Source organism: Salarias fasciatus, chromosome 14 (assembly GCF_902148845.1).
Source record: "Salarias fasciatus chromosome 14, fSalaFa1.1, whole genome shotgun sequence".
In the NCBI taxonomy this organism is placed as follows: domain Eukaryota; kingdom Metazoa; phylum Chordata; class Actinopteri; order Blenniiformes; family Blenniidae; genus Salarias; species Salarias fasciatus.
Window position 1 is genome coordinate 11,345,537 of NC_043758.1, and position 23,230 is coordinate 11,368,766.

Genomic DNA, 23,230 nt, shown 5'->3' on the forward strand with positions numbered 1-23,230 from the left:
TGATTAAAGTGTTAAAGAAGATGAGCTTTGGTTTGCAATATGAAGACACTTGTTGATCCATACAACCATGAGTCCTTCTGATCAACTGTAAACCTTCAAATGATTTTAAACAAATAGATAAACTGTAGCATTGAATAAAATGGACATGTTTAGTCCTGGGTGACCAGTCAGTAATAACCCTGCTGGGCTGCCGCCTCTGGCTCCACAGTCTTTCAACTAGTGTGTTTGTTGCCAGAGAAAACAGAGCTGAAGGTGTGATCTGTACCATTTCAGCGTTATTTAAACTGGAAACTTTTAAGACTTATTTTCAGGTTCATACATCATAAGGAAAGCTTATGAAATAGTTAAGTGGTTGTGTATGTCACTTAGTAGTCCATTAAAAAAAATACACCTGTGTGGTCAAACAGTTCTGAAAGACAATGCCAGAAGTGGGATGTTCAGTCCTGGTGACTATCTATGAAACTCTCTTGTCGAAGTAAATCGAATACCGAGCCCAATTTATTTCACCACTGAGGCAGGATTTTCTAAACTCTCTCTTTTTCCACCCTCACATGCTTCTTTCCTCCTCTATCCACTCCTTCCCCCCAAACCCCTCCCCGATCACCCCTTCCTCTTTATTCCTAAAATTCCACGACCTACTTCTGGCACCATGAACTAATGATCTTCTTTTTCCTCCTCTCTCTTTTCCTCTGATCAACCCATTTCTCTTTTTTTCTCTGAATCTCCCCCCCGTCTCTCTCTCTCTCTCTCTCTCTCTCTCTCTCTCTCTCTCTCTCTCTCTCTCTCTCTCTCTCTCTCTCTCTCTCTCTCTCTCCCATCAGGTCCTCCAAGGATTCGGCCGATGAAAAACATCACAGCTGTGGCAGGAAGAAACACCTTCATAAACTGCCGTGTGATTGGTTACCCGTATTACTCAATCAACTGGTACAAGGAGGGACTTCTGCTGCCTGACAATCATCGCCAGGTGGAACTTGATCTTTTTTTTTCTTCGTTTGTTTGTTTGTTTGTGTTTCAATCTCATATCGGGTACGTTATGTTTCGACAATCCCTATTCTCACCATTCAGATAAACCTCGACAAATTAGATGAAGTTATTATTCCATCAGAGGTTAATTGTTTCCTTGTTTTTTTCTATGCCTATAATACATGAACTAAAAGATTTGAAGCATTTGTTAAACTTTATAGCCTCTGATTTTTATTAACTATATGAGATTATCAGTCATGAAAAGATATGTAAGTCCATGTAAAATAAAGGTGGAATGCAGTTTTTAATCAAATTGTGAAAAAAAAATCCTTTGCATTGTTTTGTAACTTTAGATGAACTTGCTTATCAGAGATGATCTTAAAATTCCTCATAACATAAAAATGTGTTGATGTTTCCTTCTCTTTTACTTTGGAAAGTTTGTAGCTGATACCTGACATCAATTATGGGGTCTTTGAGCAGTTTTGGATGCTTTTATCTGTGACTATTTTTAAAATACATGTCAAAACATTTGAATATTCAAAGCATGAATAGTGTTTACAGTTCTTTTTAAAAAGAATTACCAGCACACACTGATATCGTAATAATGAAATGGTTGTTCGTCAAAATCACAGATACATTGTACATGCGATATCTTGAAATACATTAAATTTTTATGACTCATTATCAACATATGAGAAGCAATATGCCGTCATTGTGATGAGAACCAGTGACTTGAATGGTGTTGGTCTAAAGATTAGACGAACAAACTTGTGACTGAAAGTTATTGGTTCGAATCCCTGAACCAGACAAGAGTTTTTGTGGGTAAAATGAAAGCCACCGACTGTCCCCATCACCCATGATGACTCCATGAAAAAAAGGCCTTAAATCCCTAATTCCACTTGCTACTAAAGCCCACAGAAGACTTCTGTTGGATTAAATCTGAAATCTTCCAAAATCGAAACAATTTAAGACTCAAAGCAGATCAGAAGACTTTCTTTTTTACTTGGATGTCCACCGTGTTTTGATCTTATCTCATTTAATCGTCTTATTTAAATCAAAGTGATGACTGAGAGCCAGAATCACACCTGCTTCTAACGGCCTTGATGTCTGCCTAGGTCGTGTACGAAAACGGGACGTTAAAACTCAGCGACGTCCAGAAGGGGATGGACGAAGGGGCCTATGTGTGCAGTGTGCTGATCCAACCACAGCTATTCATCACACAGACTGTTTATGTCACTGTCAAAGGTCAGTCGCGCACAGTTTTTCACTCACGGCTGGGTTTTATTTATCAAAAACAAGAGAGAGATGAAAATCTCTCCTGTCTCCGTGGGGCCTGTGCAATAAATTAGTATAAAACTAACGTCAAATGATGTTGAGTAACCACAAATTAAATGACTCTCGCTGTGTTTCATCATGTCACAATCCAAAAATTATGAATGCCAAATAGAGTGGTTGTAAAAGCGATGAGAAGTGAGTAATACTAGTTCGAGCAAAATGGTGTGAGTGTAACAGAGGGAGAAGAAAGAACAAAGCTGTATGCATTGCCTCTAATAACCCCTGATTAAGGGGCGGAGAGGCCTGGTGCGAGCTTTCAACCACTCAGCAATTACACAGAGTAGGAGAGTGCTATTGTATAAGATTATTGTGTGTGCATGCCTTACTCATGCATATATGTGTGTGTGTGTGTGCGTGTGTGTGTGTGAATGGCAAACCGTGTGTGTTGTGTGTATTCTGCATGTCACCTTGTGTATTCCGCTCTGTTCTCGGCGGCGGTGCTATGACATGTTTGTTTTAGGAAGATGTCGAGTGTGAGGAGTGTGTGTATCTGGGCCTGACGTTAGCATGATGTGTGAAATCTGCTGCGCTCGTCATGTGTGTTGCGCGCGCGCGCGCGCTCACACACACGTGACTGTACAAGTATTTGTGCGTGCATGTGCACATGCGTGTTCATTTGCTGCGTGCGGGGTGTCGGTATGTGCTTGTATGGATGTGCGCTCGTCATGTCTCTGATTTAATTAGATGAATTTTAACGAGGCCCAGATTAAATCCCCCAGATGTCTCAGCAGTAACCCCTCCACCACCAGCACCAGCACCAACCTCCCCTCAGCCCCCACTCCAAACCACCCCCATCACCTCTGCCGGTATCCATGGCAACACTGTTCTTTCCCCTATGGATGGGTCTCTAATTAGAGCAGCTATTATGGGCTGGCTTTAGCAGGGCAGGGTGGGGTGGAGGGTTTGGTTCCGGGCGCAGACGGCTGCAGAGTGGGTAGTGGGCTAGTAGGGCAGGCTGCAGCGGTGAGGGAGCTTTGTGAGTCCAGGCCCAACATGTCATCGTTCTGATCCCCTTGAAGTCAAATACAAAAAAAGAAGCGTGATCCCACCAATCAGACTGTCAGGTGAAACTGTCAAGTTTGCCCTCCATACAGAAATTTAACAGTGTTTCTCCTCCTTTCCTTCGTCACTCATTTTCCCACCCCGTGTCCTCTCAATGCCCCCGAATCTTCAAAACCATACATCTCCTCATATTTATGCCTGTCTTCTCATCTGACTTGCTTTCTTTTCTTTCTCCTTCATTTATTCATATCCACCTCAAACCTTTTTCCTCACCTCTTGTTCACCCCACTCATTTAAACATCCCTCAAACTGTTTTCATTCATTGCTTTTTTTCTTTATTTCCATTCCCTCTTTCACTTCTATCTATCTGGCCTTTGTTTCACCCCGTTGCCTGTCCTTGCCTTTTTCTCTGTCCTTGCCTTTTCTCCCTCCCACTCACATCCTCATCATTTATTTTCTCAAACCTGATCTGCCTCTTCTGTCTCTTTCACTTACATTTTAATATTTCACGATTTTCCTTTTGCTTTATCCCTAAAACTGCTCAATTAACTCCTTCTCTGTACGTCTTATGTTGCCTAACTCTCACGCCTCCTTCATGTCTTCCTCCACCTCTCTCAGTTCCCCCACTGATCCAGCCATTCGACTTTCCGCCGACGTCCATCGGTAAATTGATGTACATCGCCTGCGTGGTGTCGTCCGGAGACATGCCCATCCGTATCACATGGCGTAAGGATGGCCAGGAGATTGTGCCTTCCTCGGGCATCACCATCGACACAAAAGAGTTCATGAGCTCCCTCCAGATATCCAAGGTGTCCCTCAAACACAACGGCAACTACACCTGCATCGCCAGCAACGACGCTGCCACTGTCAGCACAGAGAGGCAGCTCACAGTCACAGGTGAGACGAGAAGAGAAGAGCCAGGACGACTCGGAGGTCAAAGTGGTCTGCGGAGAATGGTCCGGCAATCAGTTAAAAGATTCTTTTCCATGGAGAAGATTGGACAGAAGTTTACAGTTTTGTTCAGCAGTTTGGCACACAAAGTTTAGAATGCATTCCATAGTGAAATTCAGTTCTGTTAAATGATAAATTGGAACTAAGAATAAGTCAACAATCATATATGTTTTCACGTTATCTTGTTTTCAGCAAAACAACCTGGGAATGGGGGAACGAAATGTTGATCACAAAAACATGAGCCCATCAATTTAACCTCCGTATGGCTGTGATATATCTAAAAACTAGACAGAATAGACAAAAAAAGAACAAACTGTTCATTGGAGGAATGCTATTACAGATAAATTGTTTTCCCAAAATGAGTGGTCAGCTTCCTTGTTGATGCTAACTTGGGATTGTGAAACAAACCATGCAGTAATGTTTATTGTATTGCCTTGAAGTCTAAATTCATCAACTAATCTGCTATGGCAGAATTTGAATGGCAAATAGAGACTCTAGATGTAACACAGCCAACAGAACCAGGAACTCCAGGAGAAAGGTCAGGGACCATCTGCGATGATCTGTTTATATTTTGCACAAGAGCCCTCATATCATTTCATTTTAGCACCTGTATCGAGATGCACCTTCGTTATTTATTTATTTTTTTTTTTTTTACTGTAAATGTTATTGTTACTGATGGCCAGTTGAAATAAGTATACTAATCTGTTTTAGATTTGAATTTTTTTCAAGACAGAGTTGTCATTTCCCTCAGACACCTCTTTTGTCTGGACTAATGAGAAACCTCACTCAGAAGAAAACACTATTTTAATTTATTGTTAAAAGGCCATATGAAGTCTCAAAGTTAAGCACAGATGAATCTTTCTTATGGGATATGGTGGCCGAGAGGTTAGAGAAGTGGACTTGTGATTTAAATCCTACAGCTCATGTGTCACCACTGTGGCTCCCTGGAAAAGACCTTTGACCCCCATCAGTTCCCTGGAGCGCCGTGATGTGTCAGCACCTCCACGCCCTGGAAATAAGATTGGTCAATGTGGAAACAGAATTTCCCCAAGGGGATTAATAAACTATAATTACTTCAGTTCAGCTTAAAGTAGCTGTTATTTAACTCTGCACATGTTGTTAAAGTTTCTTGTTACGCTTATGAAGTTCGTTTGCATTATTTGTAAGTTTGAATTTTCTTCACAGTTTGCTCAAAGCACTGTTGAAAATGTGATAATAGTAATAATAATATCAACAAATGCAGTTCAACTAAAATGAACTCCATATACCCAACTCATAAACTGGGTAAAGTGATCAATACTAAACTTTATGCTCTTACTATCCACAAAATCCACTAATTTATCTACACTGTGTATCACTGAGTTGCACGATTTCTTTCTAACCTGAACTTCATGGTCTCACTCAAATGTTATCAATAGTAATCTACACTATGTGAAGTCGCAATAAATATCTACAGTAACTCTTCTGTTGACGCTTCTTGCCTCGATATGGTTGAATTCTGCTGTGTTGAAGCCTCCCTCTCTCCTGTCTGCAGTGCCTCCTCGGTTTGTGGTTCAGCCCAACAACCAGGATGGGATCTATGGGAAGGCAGGGATCCTGAATTGTTCTGTAGATGGATACCCTCCTCCTAAGGTCATGTGGAAGCACGCCAAAGGTGCACTAGGTACATGACCAACCTGTCATCTTTTATCTTACACCTATGATGTGTTTGTCAACTTGTTTCTGCCCATTGTTGCATCCACACGTCCACACAGCGCAAAGTTTAACCAGTCTTTTTCGGCTCTCTCTTTCTGTCCAGCGGGCATCGGAAACCCTCAGCAGTACCACCCTGTGCCTCTCACCGGCCGAATTCAGATCATGGGTAACGGCTCTCTACTTATCAGACATGTTCTGGAAGAGGATCGCGGCTTCTACCTCTGCCAGGCCTCCAACGGGGTCGGCTCGGACATCAGCAAGAGCATGGTCCTCACAGTGAAGAGTGAGTACGCCGACCAGGAGAGACTGATGCTGCAGGGTCGGAGTTTTTCACTGCGTGTAAGACTGCAGCGAGGCCCATCTACGCCGCTCTGCTGCCCCTGCTTATCAGTCTTCATGCACACATACTTACTGGCTGTGTCAAACCAACGAGCCAGCTCGCAGTGCTCTCCCTGCTGGCGTGAACACACACACACACACACGCACACACACACACGTGCACTGTGAAAGGTGACCATGGACCTGAAAGTGAAACAGCAGGAGGAAGGGAAGGGTGTGTGTGTGTGTGTGTGTGTGTGTGTGTGTGTGTGTGTGTGTGTGTGTGTGTGTGTGTGTGTGTGTGTGCATGCGTGCGTGCGTGTGTGTGATGGGTTGTGAGAAAGCAAACCGGCCAACAATTGATCTTTTGACACCTGGGATCTGTCCACAGACAATCAAAAAGACTTTGAGCTTAATCATTATCTGCAATCAATTGCTCCACACCGCCCTTGTTGTCAGCAAGACTCTTGTCTAATGCAATGTGAAAATGTGTATGCATGCACTGAGCAATACGCACAGACACACACACACACACACACACAGCAGCAGTTATTTGAGGTTGGGATATTTCTGCAGCATGCAGTACATTGACCCAACAAACCGCCTTTAATCACATAACCTGAAATCTTTTTGACACTTGTAGACACGGACCCGTAAAACAAGCCGTACACAAATCCACTAGTTTCACCGTGTTTCGCTATCAAAGGGCCGCCCCGCTCTTGCGCGCTCTCTCTTTCCTTCTAGTGTTAGTGTTATTGATTGAACCGTTCCTCTCCTCTGCCTCCCTCAATTCTGTCTGTTTCGCTCAGCGGAGAGGGAGGAAAAGAGGAAGAGAGGGAGGGTGAGATGAATAAGTGATGAAAACAAAACAGCAGAACCCTCCTCGGATCGATATTGTGTGTGCGTGCTCGCAAGCCCGTGCGTTTGTGTGTCCTGGACAAAGAAGATTGAGCGTGCGAGGGATTTTGTGTATAGAGTGAACACGAAAGGTGGAGTGTATCGTTTTTGCCTCTTCATTCACCTAGACCCCAATGTTAACTATTGGAGAATGAGAAAAGAGCTTTATTGACTTTACCTCATTGACCACAGCTCTTCATTACTCCACTGCAATGGAACTTGGCTATTTGAAACTCCAGCTTTTTAAGTTCCCATTATCCTACCCTCCTCTTCACACTTTGACTTTTCTTTTCTTTCTTTCTTTTTTTTGCTTTAACTCTATTTAGTATCATCTTACAGTTCATTTTCCTGCTTCTCCCCTTCTTTCACCCACCTCTGTCGTCTCACATCCCTCTCATCAATCTGTTTACCGTTACTATTTCTCCCTGCTCCGCTCTATTTGTTCTCACCTTTTCTTCATCTCACACTCCATTTCCCTTCTCCTTCCAGTCCCTGCAATGATCACCAGCCACCCAAACACCACCATGGCTAAGAAGGGTCATGTGAAGGAGCTGAACTGCACGGCCAGGGGAGAATGGCCTATCATCATCCGCTGGGAAAGAGGCGACACAGTCATTGACCCTGACCGCAACCCCCGCTACTCAATTACCACGAGTCCCAACGAAAAGACGGACGAGGTGTTGTCTACACTCAAGGTAAGAACACTCACGTGTTTCAGATTATGTTGTTGATGAAATCAGACAGCAGTGAGTTTGTGACTCTTTCTCAGGCGATAAATTGTTCTTTATTTTCTTTCTTTGGGTTTCTCTTTACTTTTCTTTTCCTTTTTTTCTGTTTGGACTTTTAATCTTGTATGAAACACAAGCTAAAGGTTGTTCAAGGGCAGGCACCAATCAAGGCCAATCAGTTTAGCTAATTGTTTGACACCTGTGTGGCGCCCTCATACTGACACTGACTCACGCTGGAAAAAAAAAAGATTCGATTAAATGACAACCATAGATAGAAATGTTGCACACAGCCGTGTGGAGCAGCATTTTTGAGAGGATAAAAATGAGCATTTGTAATGCAGCGAAGTGAGTGCTGAGGATGTCCTGTCATTGTCTCATTTATAACTCACCACTCTGATATCTGTTTAAGTCTAGAAGGAAATTTCTCAGATAATTCCAATGTCACTCATTTATACTGACTTTAAAAAAATGAATAATTAAAAATGTAGGATAGGAGTAATGTAAATTACTCCATGTCTTCAAGGATAAGTCAAATGTCTCATGAAATGCGCTGAATATTTGTTGAGGAAGTGCATAGGCTGCTGGGCGTATGGCGTATCACCTGAATGGTGGCGTTTGCTTACTTATACAGCTCCATGTAACGCCGAGATGTCAGAACAACTCAGATAGTGTGTAGGAAAAATATTCTCCAGGAGGCACTTCTCCATCACAAAGCTGTGCGCTTTACACAATTTCCCCGCGCAAAGATAGAGTTGTTTGTCTCTTTGACATTTCTCTTTTTACCTTTCGCTCTTTAGTTGAAGCCAGCAGAGCGTGAGGATTCAGTCTTTTTCTCCTGTCATGCCATCAACTCTTACGGAGAAGGACGAGGCCTCATCCAGCTCACCGTGCAAGGTAACCATTCATGTGCAAATGCCTGCACTGTACTATCTCCTCTTAAAATTGATAAAATGCAGGAAAAAAAACCTCCAGTCTTCGCTCTTTACATCCAAGCGTATCTCTCTTTTGCTGTTTCTGTCACCTCGTTTTTGTTGCCTCTTTGTGAACCGTGTGTCTTTTAAACCTGCAGAGCCTCCAGACCCTCCGGAGTTGGAGGTGCGAGAAGTGAAAGATCGAAGCATGAATCTCAGATGGACGCAAAGATTTGATGGAAACAGCGTCATTACCTCCTACGATATTGAATACAAAAACAAGACGGGTAAGTCTGTTGGTATGGTGTCGAAGTTCCACGACTACAGTCGGATTACTCAGTTACAAGTAGTACTGTTGCTATAAAAAGTCTTTTTTTCAATTCAGCATTCAGTTGCATCCTCAGTAGCAGTCATTTGATTTAATCTGGCTGTATTAAGTATATATTTCTCATAATGTTGCATAAAATTACACCATGATAGTGAAGTGTATATAATATTTGCAGACCAAAAGCTTTCAATGATAATGTATAATATGTGCATGCTCAGTAGTAATTTTAAATTCCGCACCATTCCATTAGTTTTTGTAAATTGTACATATGAATGGCTGAAATAATGTACCTGAAAAAAAATATGACTCATATTTTTGTCACTGTGACTGTGTCCCTGTTTTCTTCCTTGACAGATTCCTGGGAGCTGAAGCACGCCACTCGAAACATCTCTCCCACCAACAATCAGGCCAACATCGTGGACCTCCACCCAGCGTCCGTCTACAGCATCCGCATGTACTCCTACAACGCCATAGGGAAGAGCGAGGCCAGCAAGGAGCTCACCATCAGCACGGAGGAAGCGCGTAAGTCTCCTGACAAGACTGCTTTTCACTCATGAATGCAGGGGAACATTTTACCTTATTTGAGTATTCGTAATTAGAGTCTGTGCTGATTACACTGGCATCTGTCCTTGAGCATTTTGTATTGAATGGCTGTCTTTGCAAACCTGGGAGGAAAAAAAAGGCGGAATATTTTCATATGTAATATGAAAGCCAGAAAATTTTCATCTGACATCGGTAAAATGTCTTTGCTGTCCTCTGTAGAGCCTGATGGTCCTCCGATGGATGTGATCCTGCAGCCGGTGACCTCTCAGAGTATCAGAGTCACCTGGAAGGTGACAGACATGAACTTCTTTAAAGATGCTTTTGAGAACCATTTTGTTGGCCTGATTTATAATTCTCTCTGTAAAGCTTCAGTTTTTCAAAGGGCGGTATGGGAATTCTTTAGAAAGCTTCAAGGAGGAACTTGCAGCCGTCTGGCGATGCTTTAATTTAGCGTTGCTTTTTTCTTTAAATTTGTTATGAAATCATGATACAATAAAGACAATTATCGTGAAAGAAAGTCTATTCCAAAAACTCACCGATCTTTAAAAGTCAGTCTAATCACACACAAACACAGTAAAAACCTGCAAAGAGTAGACTCGGTACAGCCGGAGTGACACAATCCTTTCGCACCCTTTAATTTATTGAATATAATGTCAGAACAGGATGAAAAACACATTTATATACCAGTCATGGGTGTGTTTTAATGGATCAAAGATTTGTGAGCTGACCTTATATTTGTTTTGAAGCTTCTTTCAAGGGTAATGAAGATGAGATAAAATTAAAATTAGTCGTATTGCAAAACCACGTGTTACTGTTATTACAGTAACAGAATACATATAGGAACACTTTCCAAATATTTTAATTTGAGAGCATCGAAATCCAAAATTCTTGTTTTTTATCCACAATTCAGGCCAAAATCACTACATGGTATGGTTCAAACTCGAGTCGTCCATCTTCTTCTCTTGTCTTTGACTCGGCAGGCGCCCAGGAAGGAGCTGCAGAATGGCGTAATCCGAGGTTACCAGATCGGATACAGAGAAAACGGCCCGGGCAGCAACGGCCAGTACAGCATTGTGGAGATGAAAGCGACTGGAGACAGCGAGGTCTACACTCTGGACAATCTGAAAAAGTTTGCCCAGTACGGCGTGGTTGTCCAGGCCTTCAATAGAGCCGGCACCGGGCCTTCCAGCTCGGAGATCAACGCTACAACCCTGGAAGACGGTGAGGATCACAGCAAACTGTGGAAAGAGAGTTAACGGTCTCTCAATGAGTGTACCAGTTTCGGTGTGGTGTAAGTGTGTGACCAGCAGCGATGAGGGAGCGAGCAGAACAGCACGGAGCATTACGTGCAGTGGAAGAGGAAGCTGTCAGTCCCGTCAAATCTCACCCTCTGTCTGCTCTCGCTCTGATCCGCAGCTACTGCACTTTTCTCCTGCCATTGTTCTTTTTGTTTTCTCACCGTCTGATCTCTCTGTCAAATCAGGCCATGCTTTGCAACCTAAAATTACTACATTCTTTCTCCTCTTTCAACAAGAATGAAGGCTGGCTGCTGGAATTCAAATGCTTCTTACCAAGTACCAAGGACACACATAGTCTCATAGACACAGTGCCCATTCAGCAGCGCTGAGAGAATTGAGAGACTAAAAGCCCTTTCAGAGAGTGAAAAAATTCTTCTTCACCTACACTGTGCTGCACATCATTTTCGTTTTTTTCACTTAAGGCATCTGCCATGAGAGAATTTCTTCTCGAAAATATGCATAATGAGACATTAAGTGTCTGTTTGCCATTTTTTAAAGTGAAATATTTCTGCAAACATGCAAAAAATGTACAACTTTTTTAGATTCATTTATATCTATATATCAGTGATTCATTACAAAATTTAAGCTATAAGCTTGAAACTTGATCTGCTTATTCTTTTAAAGCTAAATCAAAAACATAGTAATGTTCTTACTTAATAAAAAGCTTCTTAGAATTCCTGCTTTATTCGTGTCTCCTGACTGGAAAAATGAGAATATTTTACAACTTTTCATTCTGTAAACCAGCTGTATGTTGGGTTAAAGTCATTGGAAGCTCTGGTTTGAAGCAGTGCCACAATGAACTGCCTAGATTAAATTGAGGTTGTGGATCAAACAAATCATGAGGTTTTTCATTTTATTTTTTATCTTAAAGTTATATTTTCTGATCACGAGGCTTTCATTTACTGTTAAACACTCAAGAAAACCCAAAAGATTAACAGAATTGTGATTGGAATACGTTAATCTTTAAAGAAGAACCCTTCAGTCCACTCTTTCATTTTTAGTGTGGACCAAATAATCTGGATGCTCCACGAAAACTAGTACTTTTCCATCCATGTCAAATCTCCATTTCATTATTGCATATTACTCACAGCTGGTGTTGTTCTCTCTCGAAAAATAGTATTAGGCAACAATTAAAGTGTTTATTTTGATTAATTCCTCTATTATTGCATCGGTACATTCCAAATTCACACAAAAAAAAAAAAGTATTCATGAATACTGGATGTGAATTTTATTGTGTTTCAAACAGCAATGTGTCCTTTATAGTTTTTCTTTCACTTGGCGCTCTCCCAGGATATAAATGGTTACATGGTATTTACTTTCTTTTCCCACGCAGCCATTGCAGTGTTGTGTGTCTTCATGAAATGCTCAAATGTCAGATCTCAGCAGCATCATTTTCACGCTCTTGAGGTTCACTCATTTGAGTGCCTGTCTCATTGACTGTAAATCATCGTCTCCTTGCCACGCCCTCCTCCTCGGGTGGGTTTATCGATGGACAGGAAGCCTTACTGTCCCCGTGCCAACCAGCATTCAGAACCAACGAGTAACGACAGATTGAAGACAACAACAAAAAAAAAAACTGCCATGAAGTGATTGTCAGTAGGAATCGCTTGAGTTTTCAAGGCAATAGTAACACGTTTATCAGAACTAATGTCACACACACCAACACTTGGTGTGTTTTCATGGTCCTCAGATACTTTAATGTATACATTTAAACATTACTTTAACATTAAATCAAATGAACCTGTAACTCTGACATGTCTAAATTTTTATCCTTCAGCTTGACATAAGTCCACACCGAAAAACAATCTGGAAATTTATTGGTCACTGCTCAGTTTAACGTCCCCACAAATTTAAAGAAATAAACACACAATCCACACAGAGACGAGATCTGGTTTAAGGAGCCTTCTTATTGCACTCCAACTTAAAAACTTGCTTTAGCCAGTAAAACACAACAAACACACGTGCACACAGAAATTTCCCCATCAATTAAATATTGCTAATCAGCCAAACATATATATCTTCGATCTGCAGTAGGAATCTTTAGAAACTCACAGACATCACGATAACAGAAATCATCCAAAGCTCTGAAGGCAACCTCTGCCTAATGGGGGGTATTTTTGTTGTGCGGTGAAAATGCTAAAAACTCAATCAGCACAACTAAATGTGTAACACAAAACCTAAACTCTCAACACACAACCACGATTCAACACTTTAAACTATGTAAAACATTGTGAGGCCAGCATGCTGGTCCCAAACGTGATTCTCAGGTTTTAGACTTGACAAACAGACTAAAGCATGTGCACGCATGCACACACACACACACACACACACACACACACACACACACACACACACACACACACACACACACACACACACACACACACACACGTCCACCCAGTAGGCAGTTGGCTGAGCCCCATTGGTCCAGAGGAGACGGAGCCCTCCAGTTCTTTCCTGAGGCTGTCACCGTGGCGACAGTGATATTGATGGCCATTATGATAATAGTGATAACAACAAGCATACTAAAAATAATTATAATTAGCTTGTCTCTCTGTCTGTCTCTCTCTCTCTCCCTCTGCTAGCTTCCTGCTGTAATTATCCACAGCTGAGCGCATTGTCTCTCTGCTCCCTCTTTTCATCTTTTTCTGTCCTTCCCTTGCTCCCCTTGCTTTTAACTCTCTTCCTCTCTTCCTCCCTCATTCTTCTGGCCCTCACTCCGGGTCCCTCCTCCCTATAGATATAGTCTAAAACTATCTTTTATTGTCCTATTATTGTTTGTCTCTCCAAATCTTTGAGAAGTTATTCTTTGAACCTTTTAAATATATCTGCTTATCCGACTATAAGCCCTGATACTGATAATCTGAGGGCAGCTGAACCCACATGCCCCTCTGCCTGTATCTAATTGTGTTTTTGTTAAAGGGGATGTGTTTAGTTGCATTCTCATAATTTATTCCTAAAACCCGAGGTTTAGTCATGCGAAGCCCTGTTTTAGTTTTCTAATCCTCCGTTCTCCTTTCTGTCTCTTCCTCCGTCCTCCTCCCCGCCTCCCCTTCTCTTCACCAGCTGCACAGAAATTCCCTGGCGGACTTGGCCCAATCTTTCTCTTTCATTGCTCCCTGTCTTTTAGTCGGCGCTCTTCCTCTCTTCCTGCCCTTCCTTTTCTCACAAGTTGACTTCTGTTCGTGTCCAACAGTGGGCGTTATTCAAAGCCTGAATGAGTGGTGGTCAGTGGCGGCCAACAGAAGAGACACCTGGACTGTCAGGGACAGAGGGAGGCTTGTGCAGAGGACGAGAGACGCTTCTATACATCATTCTCTACTCATGTCATGCTCTTTTTCATCTATCACTAGGCTGTGTACTCTCTTAAGGTTTGATATGGAAATGCCTTTCAGGCTTTCAGAAGGTTTATTGCTTTATATTTCTGTCAGATATCTTAAACCTGTGACTCCCAGGGTCTCGATCAGGAGGAGAAACCAAAATGCTGCACAGCTGGTGTTTCATATATGTTAATCTTGCAAGAATGTCTTATAATGTCTTCTGTCTCATAAAGAAAGTTGACGTTTACTTTCATGCTGCACAATACGGACGAAACAATCCAGCGAAAGATGAGAGTTCTTGAAAACATAAATATGGGCTTTGTCTTCTGTTCAGCAGTCATTTTATCGACCTCGAGCGGAAAGGAGTTCATGCTAAAAGAAGCTGCTGGATAAAGACTCCAACCTGATCGCTCAATTTCCGAAAGTGACGAAGGTTCAACAAATAATGTATTTTCACTCAACTGTGTGTAAAATTACGCAAAAGACTGCCAGAATATATTCATTTAATACTTTCAGAAATACAGTCCTCAATTTGAGGACCTCACTTGTACATCTTCAAGACAAGGTTGAAGCTATGAAAATTAACTTGAATTCATAAAAGATCTGAATTACAACATCCTATAGGTTGTATAAGATATGTTGTGAAAGAACTTTGCATTTCAGAAAGTTACAAGTCATTGCATTCCTTTTTTTATATGAACTTTAAACATCTTTCTAACCTTGGCATTTCTTTGATTTTTCTCGGATTTCTCCATGTATTTATTTCAGTCATCCAATGAAAAGGAAAAAGAAATGATGGCTGTCTTTCACCCTGAACAAATATTTCTTCTTAAATTCAACACAAAATACATGTTTAGAGAACTGAAGTCAAACGGATTACTTACCTGTTTAATTTTATTTTTTTTCTATCTCTCTCTCTCTTTGCACTCAGTTCCCAGTCAGCCACCGCAGAATGTGAGGGCTATCTCAGTAACATCTGACGAGGCGGTGATCACGTGGGCTGAGCCTCCCCGGCTGACCCTGCACGGCGTGCTGAAGGGATACCGCGTTGTGTTTTGGGCCGTCTTCCCCGATGGAGGTGTGTTGAGTATGTCTGACGTCCCAACCTCTGACTAAAGACCGTAACAGTGTGCAGATTGCTTAATCCTCATTCTGACTTTCTGTTTTCCGACCTGTGTTCTTCAGAGTGGGGTGAAATGCAAAATATCACCACCATTAAGGAGCAGGTGGAGCTCAGAGGCCTGGAGAAGTTCACCAACTACAGCATTCAGGTGCTGGCCTACACACAGGCTGGCGATGGCGTCCGGAGCAACGTCCTCTATATCCAAACCCGAGAAGACTGTAAGTCTGGACTCTTCCCAGCTCAGTCTACACAGGCAGACCAAGTCATGAAGTAACCTACAATCATATGTCGTTGGCTTTGATCAGATTCTTCAAGCAGGTTTAAGGGTTTTTCTTCTTGATTCAGTCGGTGTGGGGGGGCAGAGAGCCAGCGGGGGCAGAGGAGGGTCTTTGTAAGGCTGAGGTTGCTGATTAAAACCTCTTTGTGCTCTGATGTGCCATTACCAGTGCTAATGAGAATTAAGACGCCAAAAAGTGTGTGTGTGTGTGTGTGTGTGTGTGTGTGTGTGTGTGTGTGTGTGTGTGTGTGTGTGTGTGTGTGTGTGTGTGTGTGTGTGTGTGTGTGTGTGTGGGTAAGGACCCTTAGGGTGTGAATCTTTGCCTGTGAATATGTGAAAGTGTGAGAAGGTAGAGTTAAGTGTGTGTTTGCATTTGTTCATGCGTGTGTGTGTGTGTGTGTGTCTGTGTGTCTGTGTGTCTGTGTGTGCGTGTGTTTTTTGTGCACATGTGCTATTGTCTGCGTGCAAATCTAACTCAGCACCCAGCACAAGAAAAGGGATTAATTCTTTGTGGCTTAGAGAGAATTAATTTTGTGCTTACACTGGCGGGCCGTGGATTACATCCGTATCCGCCTCTCCTCTCGCTCCCTGGAGCCAGGCAGAGGAGGAGGCAGGCGTCTGGAGATGGAGAAAATGAGGGAGAGGGGGAGCAGAGACTCTAAGAAGTGTCATTTCAGAAAAGGCTTTTATTCCGTCCTTTTCTCATCACTATCTCCATTTTATGAGCTGGACTCACTGCAAAAGCTCTTCAAATATGTGTATTATGCTAGCCTTTGAGTGTGCGTGCGTGCGTGTGTGTGTGTGTGTGTGTGTGTGTGTGTGTGTGTGTGTGTGTGTGTGTGTGTGTGTGTGTGTGTTTGTTAAGAAAAGGGGGCAAGCTGAGTGTGTCTCCCTCCCCTGATGCGAGTTGACACTGTGTCCAGGGGCAACCGCTTCACAAACGTTCAATGTTCTCCATCTCCCTCTCTTCCCTTCCTTTTGCCCTCAGCTCTCTCTTCAGCACATGGAAAAGTGTTTGCAGTGAAATTGTGCAAACAGCCAATTCTCAGCCTCTACTGTTGTCTGCCTTTTAGATGCACAAACACAGTCAACAGTAAACCGTTACAGTGATGAAGACGTCTTTTCCTTGTTTTTTTTTTTGCTAAGGTTCCACACAACAAGGGGACGACAGCATTCAGTTCTTCTGACTGTGTGCCTTTTGTTTTTTGTTGCTGCAGCATACGTAGCTAATTTGCTTATTTATCAGTTTATTCTAACAGTCATGCAATAGTTCTGCTAAATATGTTATTATTTAGTAAAACCAAGAGATTAATTATTGCCTGCACAATGCAACGTGTGCCGGCCTGTTTCAGCTCACCGCTTTCATCAGCTCACAGAAAGGTCATAGTCGTGGCCACGAGGAAGCACACTGACAGTACAGTTAAACACAAGTCAACAAATTATGATCAGCAATGAGAATGAGATGTTTTCATACGTGAATATTTTGGGGTTGAATAAGCACAGCTCGGTGAACAGTACATTTGTCGAGAGGAAGCCATTGAAGAGAAGTTGAAGTGTCGCCACAGGCTTTCTCACTCTGGGGATGTTCAACCCAGATCAGGTTCTTCAAATCCTTAGTTTTAACTCTCCAATCAATTCTCAATACCCAGAGAGACTGCATTTCTATTGTAAAAAGAAAAAAAAAAAAAAAAAAAAAAAAAAAAGGTTCCCATTTCTCTCTTCCCCTTCATTTTTTTGACTTCCTCCTCTTTCTGATGCAGACCCCGGGCCCCCAGCTGGCATCAAAGCTGTGCCCTCCTCTGCCAGCAGTGTGGTGGTGTCGTGGCTGCCTCCTCACAAGCCAAATGGAATCATCCGCAAGTACACCATCTACTGCTCCAGCCCCGGGTCAGGCCAACCGGTGAGTTGCTGGAGGGGTGTGTGTGTGTGTGTGTGTGTGTGTGTGTGTGTGTGTTTGTATTTGGGGGTTCATGATTGACAAGTGAATGAGTGAACAAAAGGAGAAAAGCCTGATTGCAAAACTACCTTCATGGTGAAGGGATGAAGATCATAAAACATCCTCTGTCATACATTTTTGTGTAATATGCGAGTAATGTCTACAAAGCACGGTGCACTGGAGCATTTTGTGTGTCTTTATGTGTGAGTCTGCTTGTGTGTCCCTGTATGTGTCTGGTACTGCAGTCTCATCGAGAAGTGTGTTTGAAATGAGCTCTCCTCATACTGCAGTGTGTGTGCGTGCAAACTCACCCTCCAGCCTCATTTACATATCTGCGTCTCATCACGTTGCCAAGACAACCTCATCTGTTCATCAGTGAGGGCAGAAAACAAGCCAAGAGGAAACACACACACACACACACACACGCAAATATAAATATGCTCCTTAATGCATCACATAAGCCATAGAGAGGTAGATGCATATATGCAACTCAAGATTTTATGACAGTGTGAGTTCAAAAAATATATCCTGCTCCCATATTTGCATGCATGTACATACACACTCACACTCTCTATCACACATGCATGAGCACACACGCACACACACACATGCGCCACATAAATGTACCTCTAAAAAAATGTACATGCATCTTCCCCTTAGTCTCCCTCATTCACAAATCACTCTTTCTCACTGTCTCCCTACCTATCTATCTATCTATCGCTCTCTCTCTCTTTCTCTCTCTCTCTGAAGCCCCCATGCAGAGTTCGGGATGATTACTATGTAAATGAGTGCGACTGGAGAGAAGGAAGGAGAGATGGGGGGGGGTCAGACACACAGCGCGGGGAGTACTTTTGTTCCTCTTTTCATTATCTCGCTCTATCGTTCCCCGGATCACCGCTATCTCCACGCCGGAGGAATATTTTAATATCCGTTACAGCAACACACACTCTGTTACTCCTCCCGCCCTTCCTCCCAACATCTACCGCCCATACATCCATCCCTCCATTCATCTGCTCATCTCTCCATCCTGGCCTCTGCTTGCTGTGTAGCGTATAGAGACAAATGTGCAGAAGAAGACATTGATATAGGTGACAGTCGAAGGGGGGGGGGGGGGGGGACCGTCGAAGGGTGGGGGGGTGTGTGGGGCCAATGTAAAACAGAAGGGGGTGTTGGTGGAGAAACGCAGAGAAAAGCAAGGTGTGGGCCCACGGATGACAGGCAAACACGGAGACGGGGAAATGAAGAGATGGATGACACAGAGATGGCAGGAGGGAGAAGGGAAGGATGGTGCAGTGGGGGTAAAGAATAGTTGGAGAGAAAAGCTGGAGACGAGGGGAACGGATGATGAACAGGGAACACAGTGAAGTAATAAAAAGCCCAGTGGATTCCTCCATGACGACCTGCTCATAAATGTGAAAAACAACATGAATACTGGAATCTATTTGCCCAGAATAAACCGTTGTGCAGACAACAACTCAGCAGGCGAGAGCAGAGCTCAGTAACACTGCAGTGTCTTCGCAGGTTTTACTGGTCTGGCACGTTTACTGACTCTTCAGCCCGCTTGACACTTGTATTGCCGTCTACATTTTACTTGTGCCTGTCAGTCAGAAATGGAAACTGTTGTGAGACTGCCGGGGTGCGGTAAAAACATGATTCAGAAGACTGAGCGAATGGTCGGTGCTACCTGACAACTCAGATGTGTGTGTGTGCGTGTGTGTGTGTATTTCTCCATGCATCCTCGCAAGTGTCCTTGCCTTGTTGAAGATGCAAAGCCCCGCAGTGTTTGACATGTAATTGATGGTTAAGGTGCGTTTTAGGGCTGAAGTTACATTTGAGATAAAAATTTGTTTTGCCCTTGATGATTTTGGTGGTTAGGAAAGAAAAAGCACTACAATCATCGTTCACGCTGGTGAAGACATACTGCCGACGGGGACTGGATACACCCTGGAGACATGAATGGAGGCCCAATTCAGGAAAGCTTCACTTTTTTAGCTGAAGTAACATTTTAGGGAAACAGTTAGGATTAAGTAATTAGTTCTTACTTTAGAATAAATCCGCAGCAAATGAGTATATGTCAATGTCTGTGTGTGTGTGTGTGCACGCATATAGTACTTATATGCAGGGAGCTGCAATATTTTGGATGTATTTAGTTTTAAAGATGAGGCGTTGGGGCTAATGTTGCATTTTGATTAAAGGAGATGTGAAGGTTTATGCTGGTACTCCAGCTATATTGTAGCTGGCAGGATTTAATATCCAGGTTTATCCTAACCAGACCATTTCTGTCTTCTGGAAAACTGAAAAGAAATTCTTTAACTTGTCAGACATTTTTAATAAGTCCAATCAAAAACATGAGGGGATATTGAACAAGTGTCAGGCTTTGGAATTTGGTGAGATTTTGGAAAAGGTGGACAGAAACAGCAACACATTACATGCTTTTTGACAATGATACAAAGATAAAAAATAAAGCGTGTGGTGTGTGTGTCTGTGTGTCTGTGTGTGTTTTGAGGGGACAATGATGCATACATGTCTAGACAGCAGACACATGGCTGGGTTAAACACACTGCAATTACACATCCACCTCCGGGTCATGTATGCCAGTATCTGTGTGTGTCAGTGTATTCATGCATGTGTATTGGCGTGTATTTGCACTTGCTTGTGTGCGACCATCCCTCTTTGTCTGTTTATGCGACTCTCCTCTGCTCCGCTCCGCTCTCCTCTCCTTCCCTCTCTTCTCTGCCGGCCCTGATTCCTGCAGTAGATAGGCCTCATTAGTGTGTGACTCTTCATGATATTTCTGACTCACTCATTTGTCTCCCATATTTCCTTTTGCCCTCCCAGAGGAGAGCAGAACAGGAGAGGGAGTGAGCTTTCCTTCCTCCAATCCAAACCTTTTTGTCGTTCTCTCTCTCCCCAGCATAACTGGCATTTCTTTCAACTCGCCCTCCCAGTTCATCTCTCCGTGCAGTTTTACATTATCTGTCTAAAATACGTCAGATCCCGTGTACATTCCACCGCTTGATGGAGACGAAACCATAGGGGTTGATTCACATTACAGCAATGTTCGCTCAGTCCTTCACGATCTGCCCTTACAGATAAGAGTCAAAGAGATTTTGTCTTTGATTCTTTTAAGATTTGACTTCATGCAGCACATTTCTCCACATCCATCTGTCCCATCTTCCATACTGAGTTCAGGCGAACCCAGCTTAGGTTACAGGGCCTGGTACGGACCCTGGCTGACTTTGGGGTGAGGCAGGCGTTCACCCTGGAGCTCGTAACTGAGTCAGGGCAGTCACATCAAGCAGAGCAGATTCTGACACTTACACTGTGCCGAAAGCAAAAATGAGAAATCTTGATTATTCTTTCTTTATCAAAGAGACAGGTGTACATTTCCACCTGTTTCCAGCCACAAAACAGTTTGTTTTATGATGCATTACTGTGACTTATTCTTTATTAGGATTGTTTCCACTGGGCACTATAAGATTTATCCTTCCAGAATAAAACCTTTAATTCACCCGTTTCTTTCATTCCAGCTGCCAAGTGAATATGAAGCCAACCCGGAGCTGCTGTTTTACCGGATCACTCATCTCAACCACCGGCAGCAGTACCTGATCTGGGCTGCAGCCGTCACCACTGCTGGCCGGGGCAACTTCAGCGACAAGGTCACAGTGGAGCCAGCAGCCAAAGGTAAGGCCCTGAAGGTTTCAGGTAGAGAGTTTTGTTTTCTTACTAGACACAAATAATGGAGAAATCATCTGATGAGACTGTTAACTCAGTCTGATGCTGATTCTCTCACACTGACTTACGCTTTTATTGTGAGTTTATTGTACATTAAATCTCTGATTACTGCATAGCTGCTGCGGACATACAGTAATTAGCCATAATATTAAGGCCTAATTGATCCATTGAGTAATTGGAAAACATATAGATTTTAATGAGTTTTAAAATATCTAAATTGCAGTGGCTTAATGACTTGGATCTCTAAAATTTGAGCTTTTGTTGAAAGTTTTTGATGACAGGGCTCAAGCAGTAGATGCACATAGAGAGAACAGTCTGGCCTGTGTGGTCCAATCCACCCGATAAGCTTCTGCACTTATGATTGCTGCAGAAATGAATTCTGTTACTGATACAAAAGTGTCAGAATACACAGTGTATCACAGTTTCTTGTGCATTGGACAACAAGTGGCTTTTCTAACCTCCTCTTTTCACATTGTCATGAATAAAAAAAAAACATTTTGAAGGGATATTTCACTTCATATCCCTCTTCTCCCATTTGCTGTACAATATATACTTTTTCTCTCTTCCACCTCCTTTTTTCAACATTCCCCTCCTGTTTCTGTGTGACTGCCTGTTTTGACATTACAGAGGAGTGCTATTGATTTCTGAGTTCAGGGGGCACCAGATAAACTGCCCTCAACCAGGGAAATGATAATAGTTGGGACACAAGGGAGAACAGCAGGTGGAGGAGGGGGAAAAAGACGAGAGAATGACATGACAGGAGCAGAAGTAACTGATCAGTAAGACAATACAGAGGCAGAGTATTTAAGAAAATGAAGATGGCAGTTCAATCAATAGGCTCTGGATTAAAAGACAGGAACAATAAGAGAGGACGTGTGAATGGAGAGCACTGCTGCCGTGTTCTCCGTTTCTTTATCTGCTCCTTTGACTTCTGGGTGCAAAAGGTTTGTTAGTGTGCGCTCTTGTGGGTGTGTGTCAGCTGATCTGCAGCTGTGAAAGGCAATGTCCTCCAGGCTTGCCCACTCAATACTTCATTCAACCTTAACATAAGTGCACTAGAGCGGTAGCATTAAGACGCCAAGCTTGAGGAAAAAAAGAGGGACACAGAGCATGCAGAGGAGTGACAGAATGAGAGGGCTGTGAGCCTGAATGGATGAATATTTCTCTTCATACCCTCTCTCATATTGTTGGCCTTGCTTAGATTCTGCATCTATTCTTTGCTGGACAATGTCACATTCAGCAGACTTCTTTTCAAATGTCAATTACAGGAAGTACAATACACATTTCCTTCTTACATGATGGGCAGAATGATATTATAGCTCAACAAGGATTTTTTTCCCCTACATTACTGTGGTGAAGTTTTCTGTTAAGATACTGTAAAGCTACTTGTCCGTCATATAATACCACCAGGAAGGGAATTCATTGGCTCCAAATTTATTCTGCAGCAGAGGGAAACAACCCCAATCATATCGCCAGTGTTTATTAACGACTACTTTCAGCATAAAGAACAGGAAGTAATGGTGTAACCTTGACGGAATTCTGATCTTAACATCTACTCTGTGTGAGTTTCAACGTATAAACAGACGGATCTAAACCAGAAACCTCAGCAGAAGATATGTTCTTATTCATCAAACACCTTCCATGCATGTTTCTTCAAAGATTGTGTGTCAGTTTGCTGATGCTGCTTTGAAGCCAAAATCAGGCTAATTTATTTTGCGTCTTGCATGAATTGATGCAAAATTAACTATTAAGACATATATTTTGAGATCACCCACCCCTCGCCAGCCTTAAAATAAAAAATTGCACACTGCTGCATGTTGTGCTGTATGCACTGCACCGAATACGTTTCCCTGCCATTACTATTGATAGA

General features: G+C 42.7%; 1 protein-coding gene across 4 annotated transcripts in view; it reads left to right on the forward strand.

Moving 5' to 3' along the window:
* LOC115401080 (Down syndrome cell adhesion molecule-like protein 1 homolog) overlaps positions 1-23,230 on the forward strand; it is a 93,748-nt gene that overhangs the window by 62,175 nt on the left and 8,343 nt on the right. For 2 of the 4 annotated variants that reach the window (XM_030109247.1, XM_030109245.1), the window contains 15 exons: positions 822-964; positions 2,079-2,208; positions 3,919-4,197; positions 5,786-5,914; positions 6,050-6,229; positions 7,651-7,856; positions 8,687-8,783; positions 8,959-9,087; positions 9,483-9,650; positions 9,891-9,961; positions 10,652-10,892; positions 15,221-15,376; positions 15,475-15,630; positions 17,450-17,589; positions 21,156-21,309. In XM_030109247.1, coding sequence (XP_029965107.1) covers positions 822-964; positions 2,079-2,208; positions 3,919-4,197; positions 5,786-5,914; positions 6,050-6,229; positions 7,651-7,856; positions 8,687-8,783; positions 8,959-9,087; positions 9,483-9,650; positions 9,891-9,961; positions 10,652-10,892; positions 15,221-15,376; positions 15,475-15,630; positions 17,450-17,589; positions 21,156-21,309 — 2,379 coding nt within the window. Of the gene's footprint in view, positions 1-821; positions 965-2,078; positions 2,209-3,918; positions 4,198-5,785; positions 5,915-6,049; positions 6,230-7,650; positions 7,857-8,686; positions 8,784-8,958; positions 9,088-9,482; positions 9,651-9,890; positions 9,962-10,651; positions 10,893-15,220; positions 15,377-15,474; positions 15,631-17,449; positions 17,590-21,155; positions 21,310-23,230 lie in introns of those variants that run through there. The other 2 variants (XM_030109244.1, XM_030109246.1) reach the window with 2 other exon arrangements.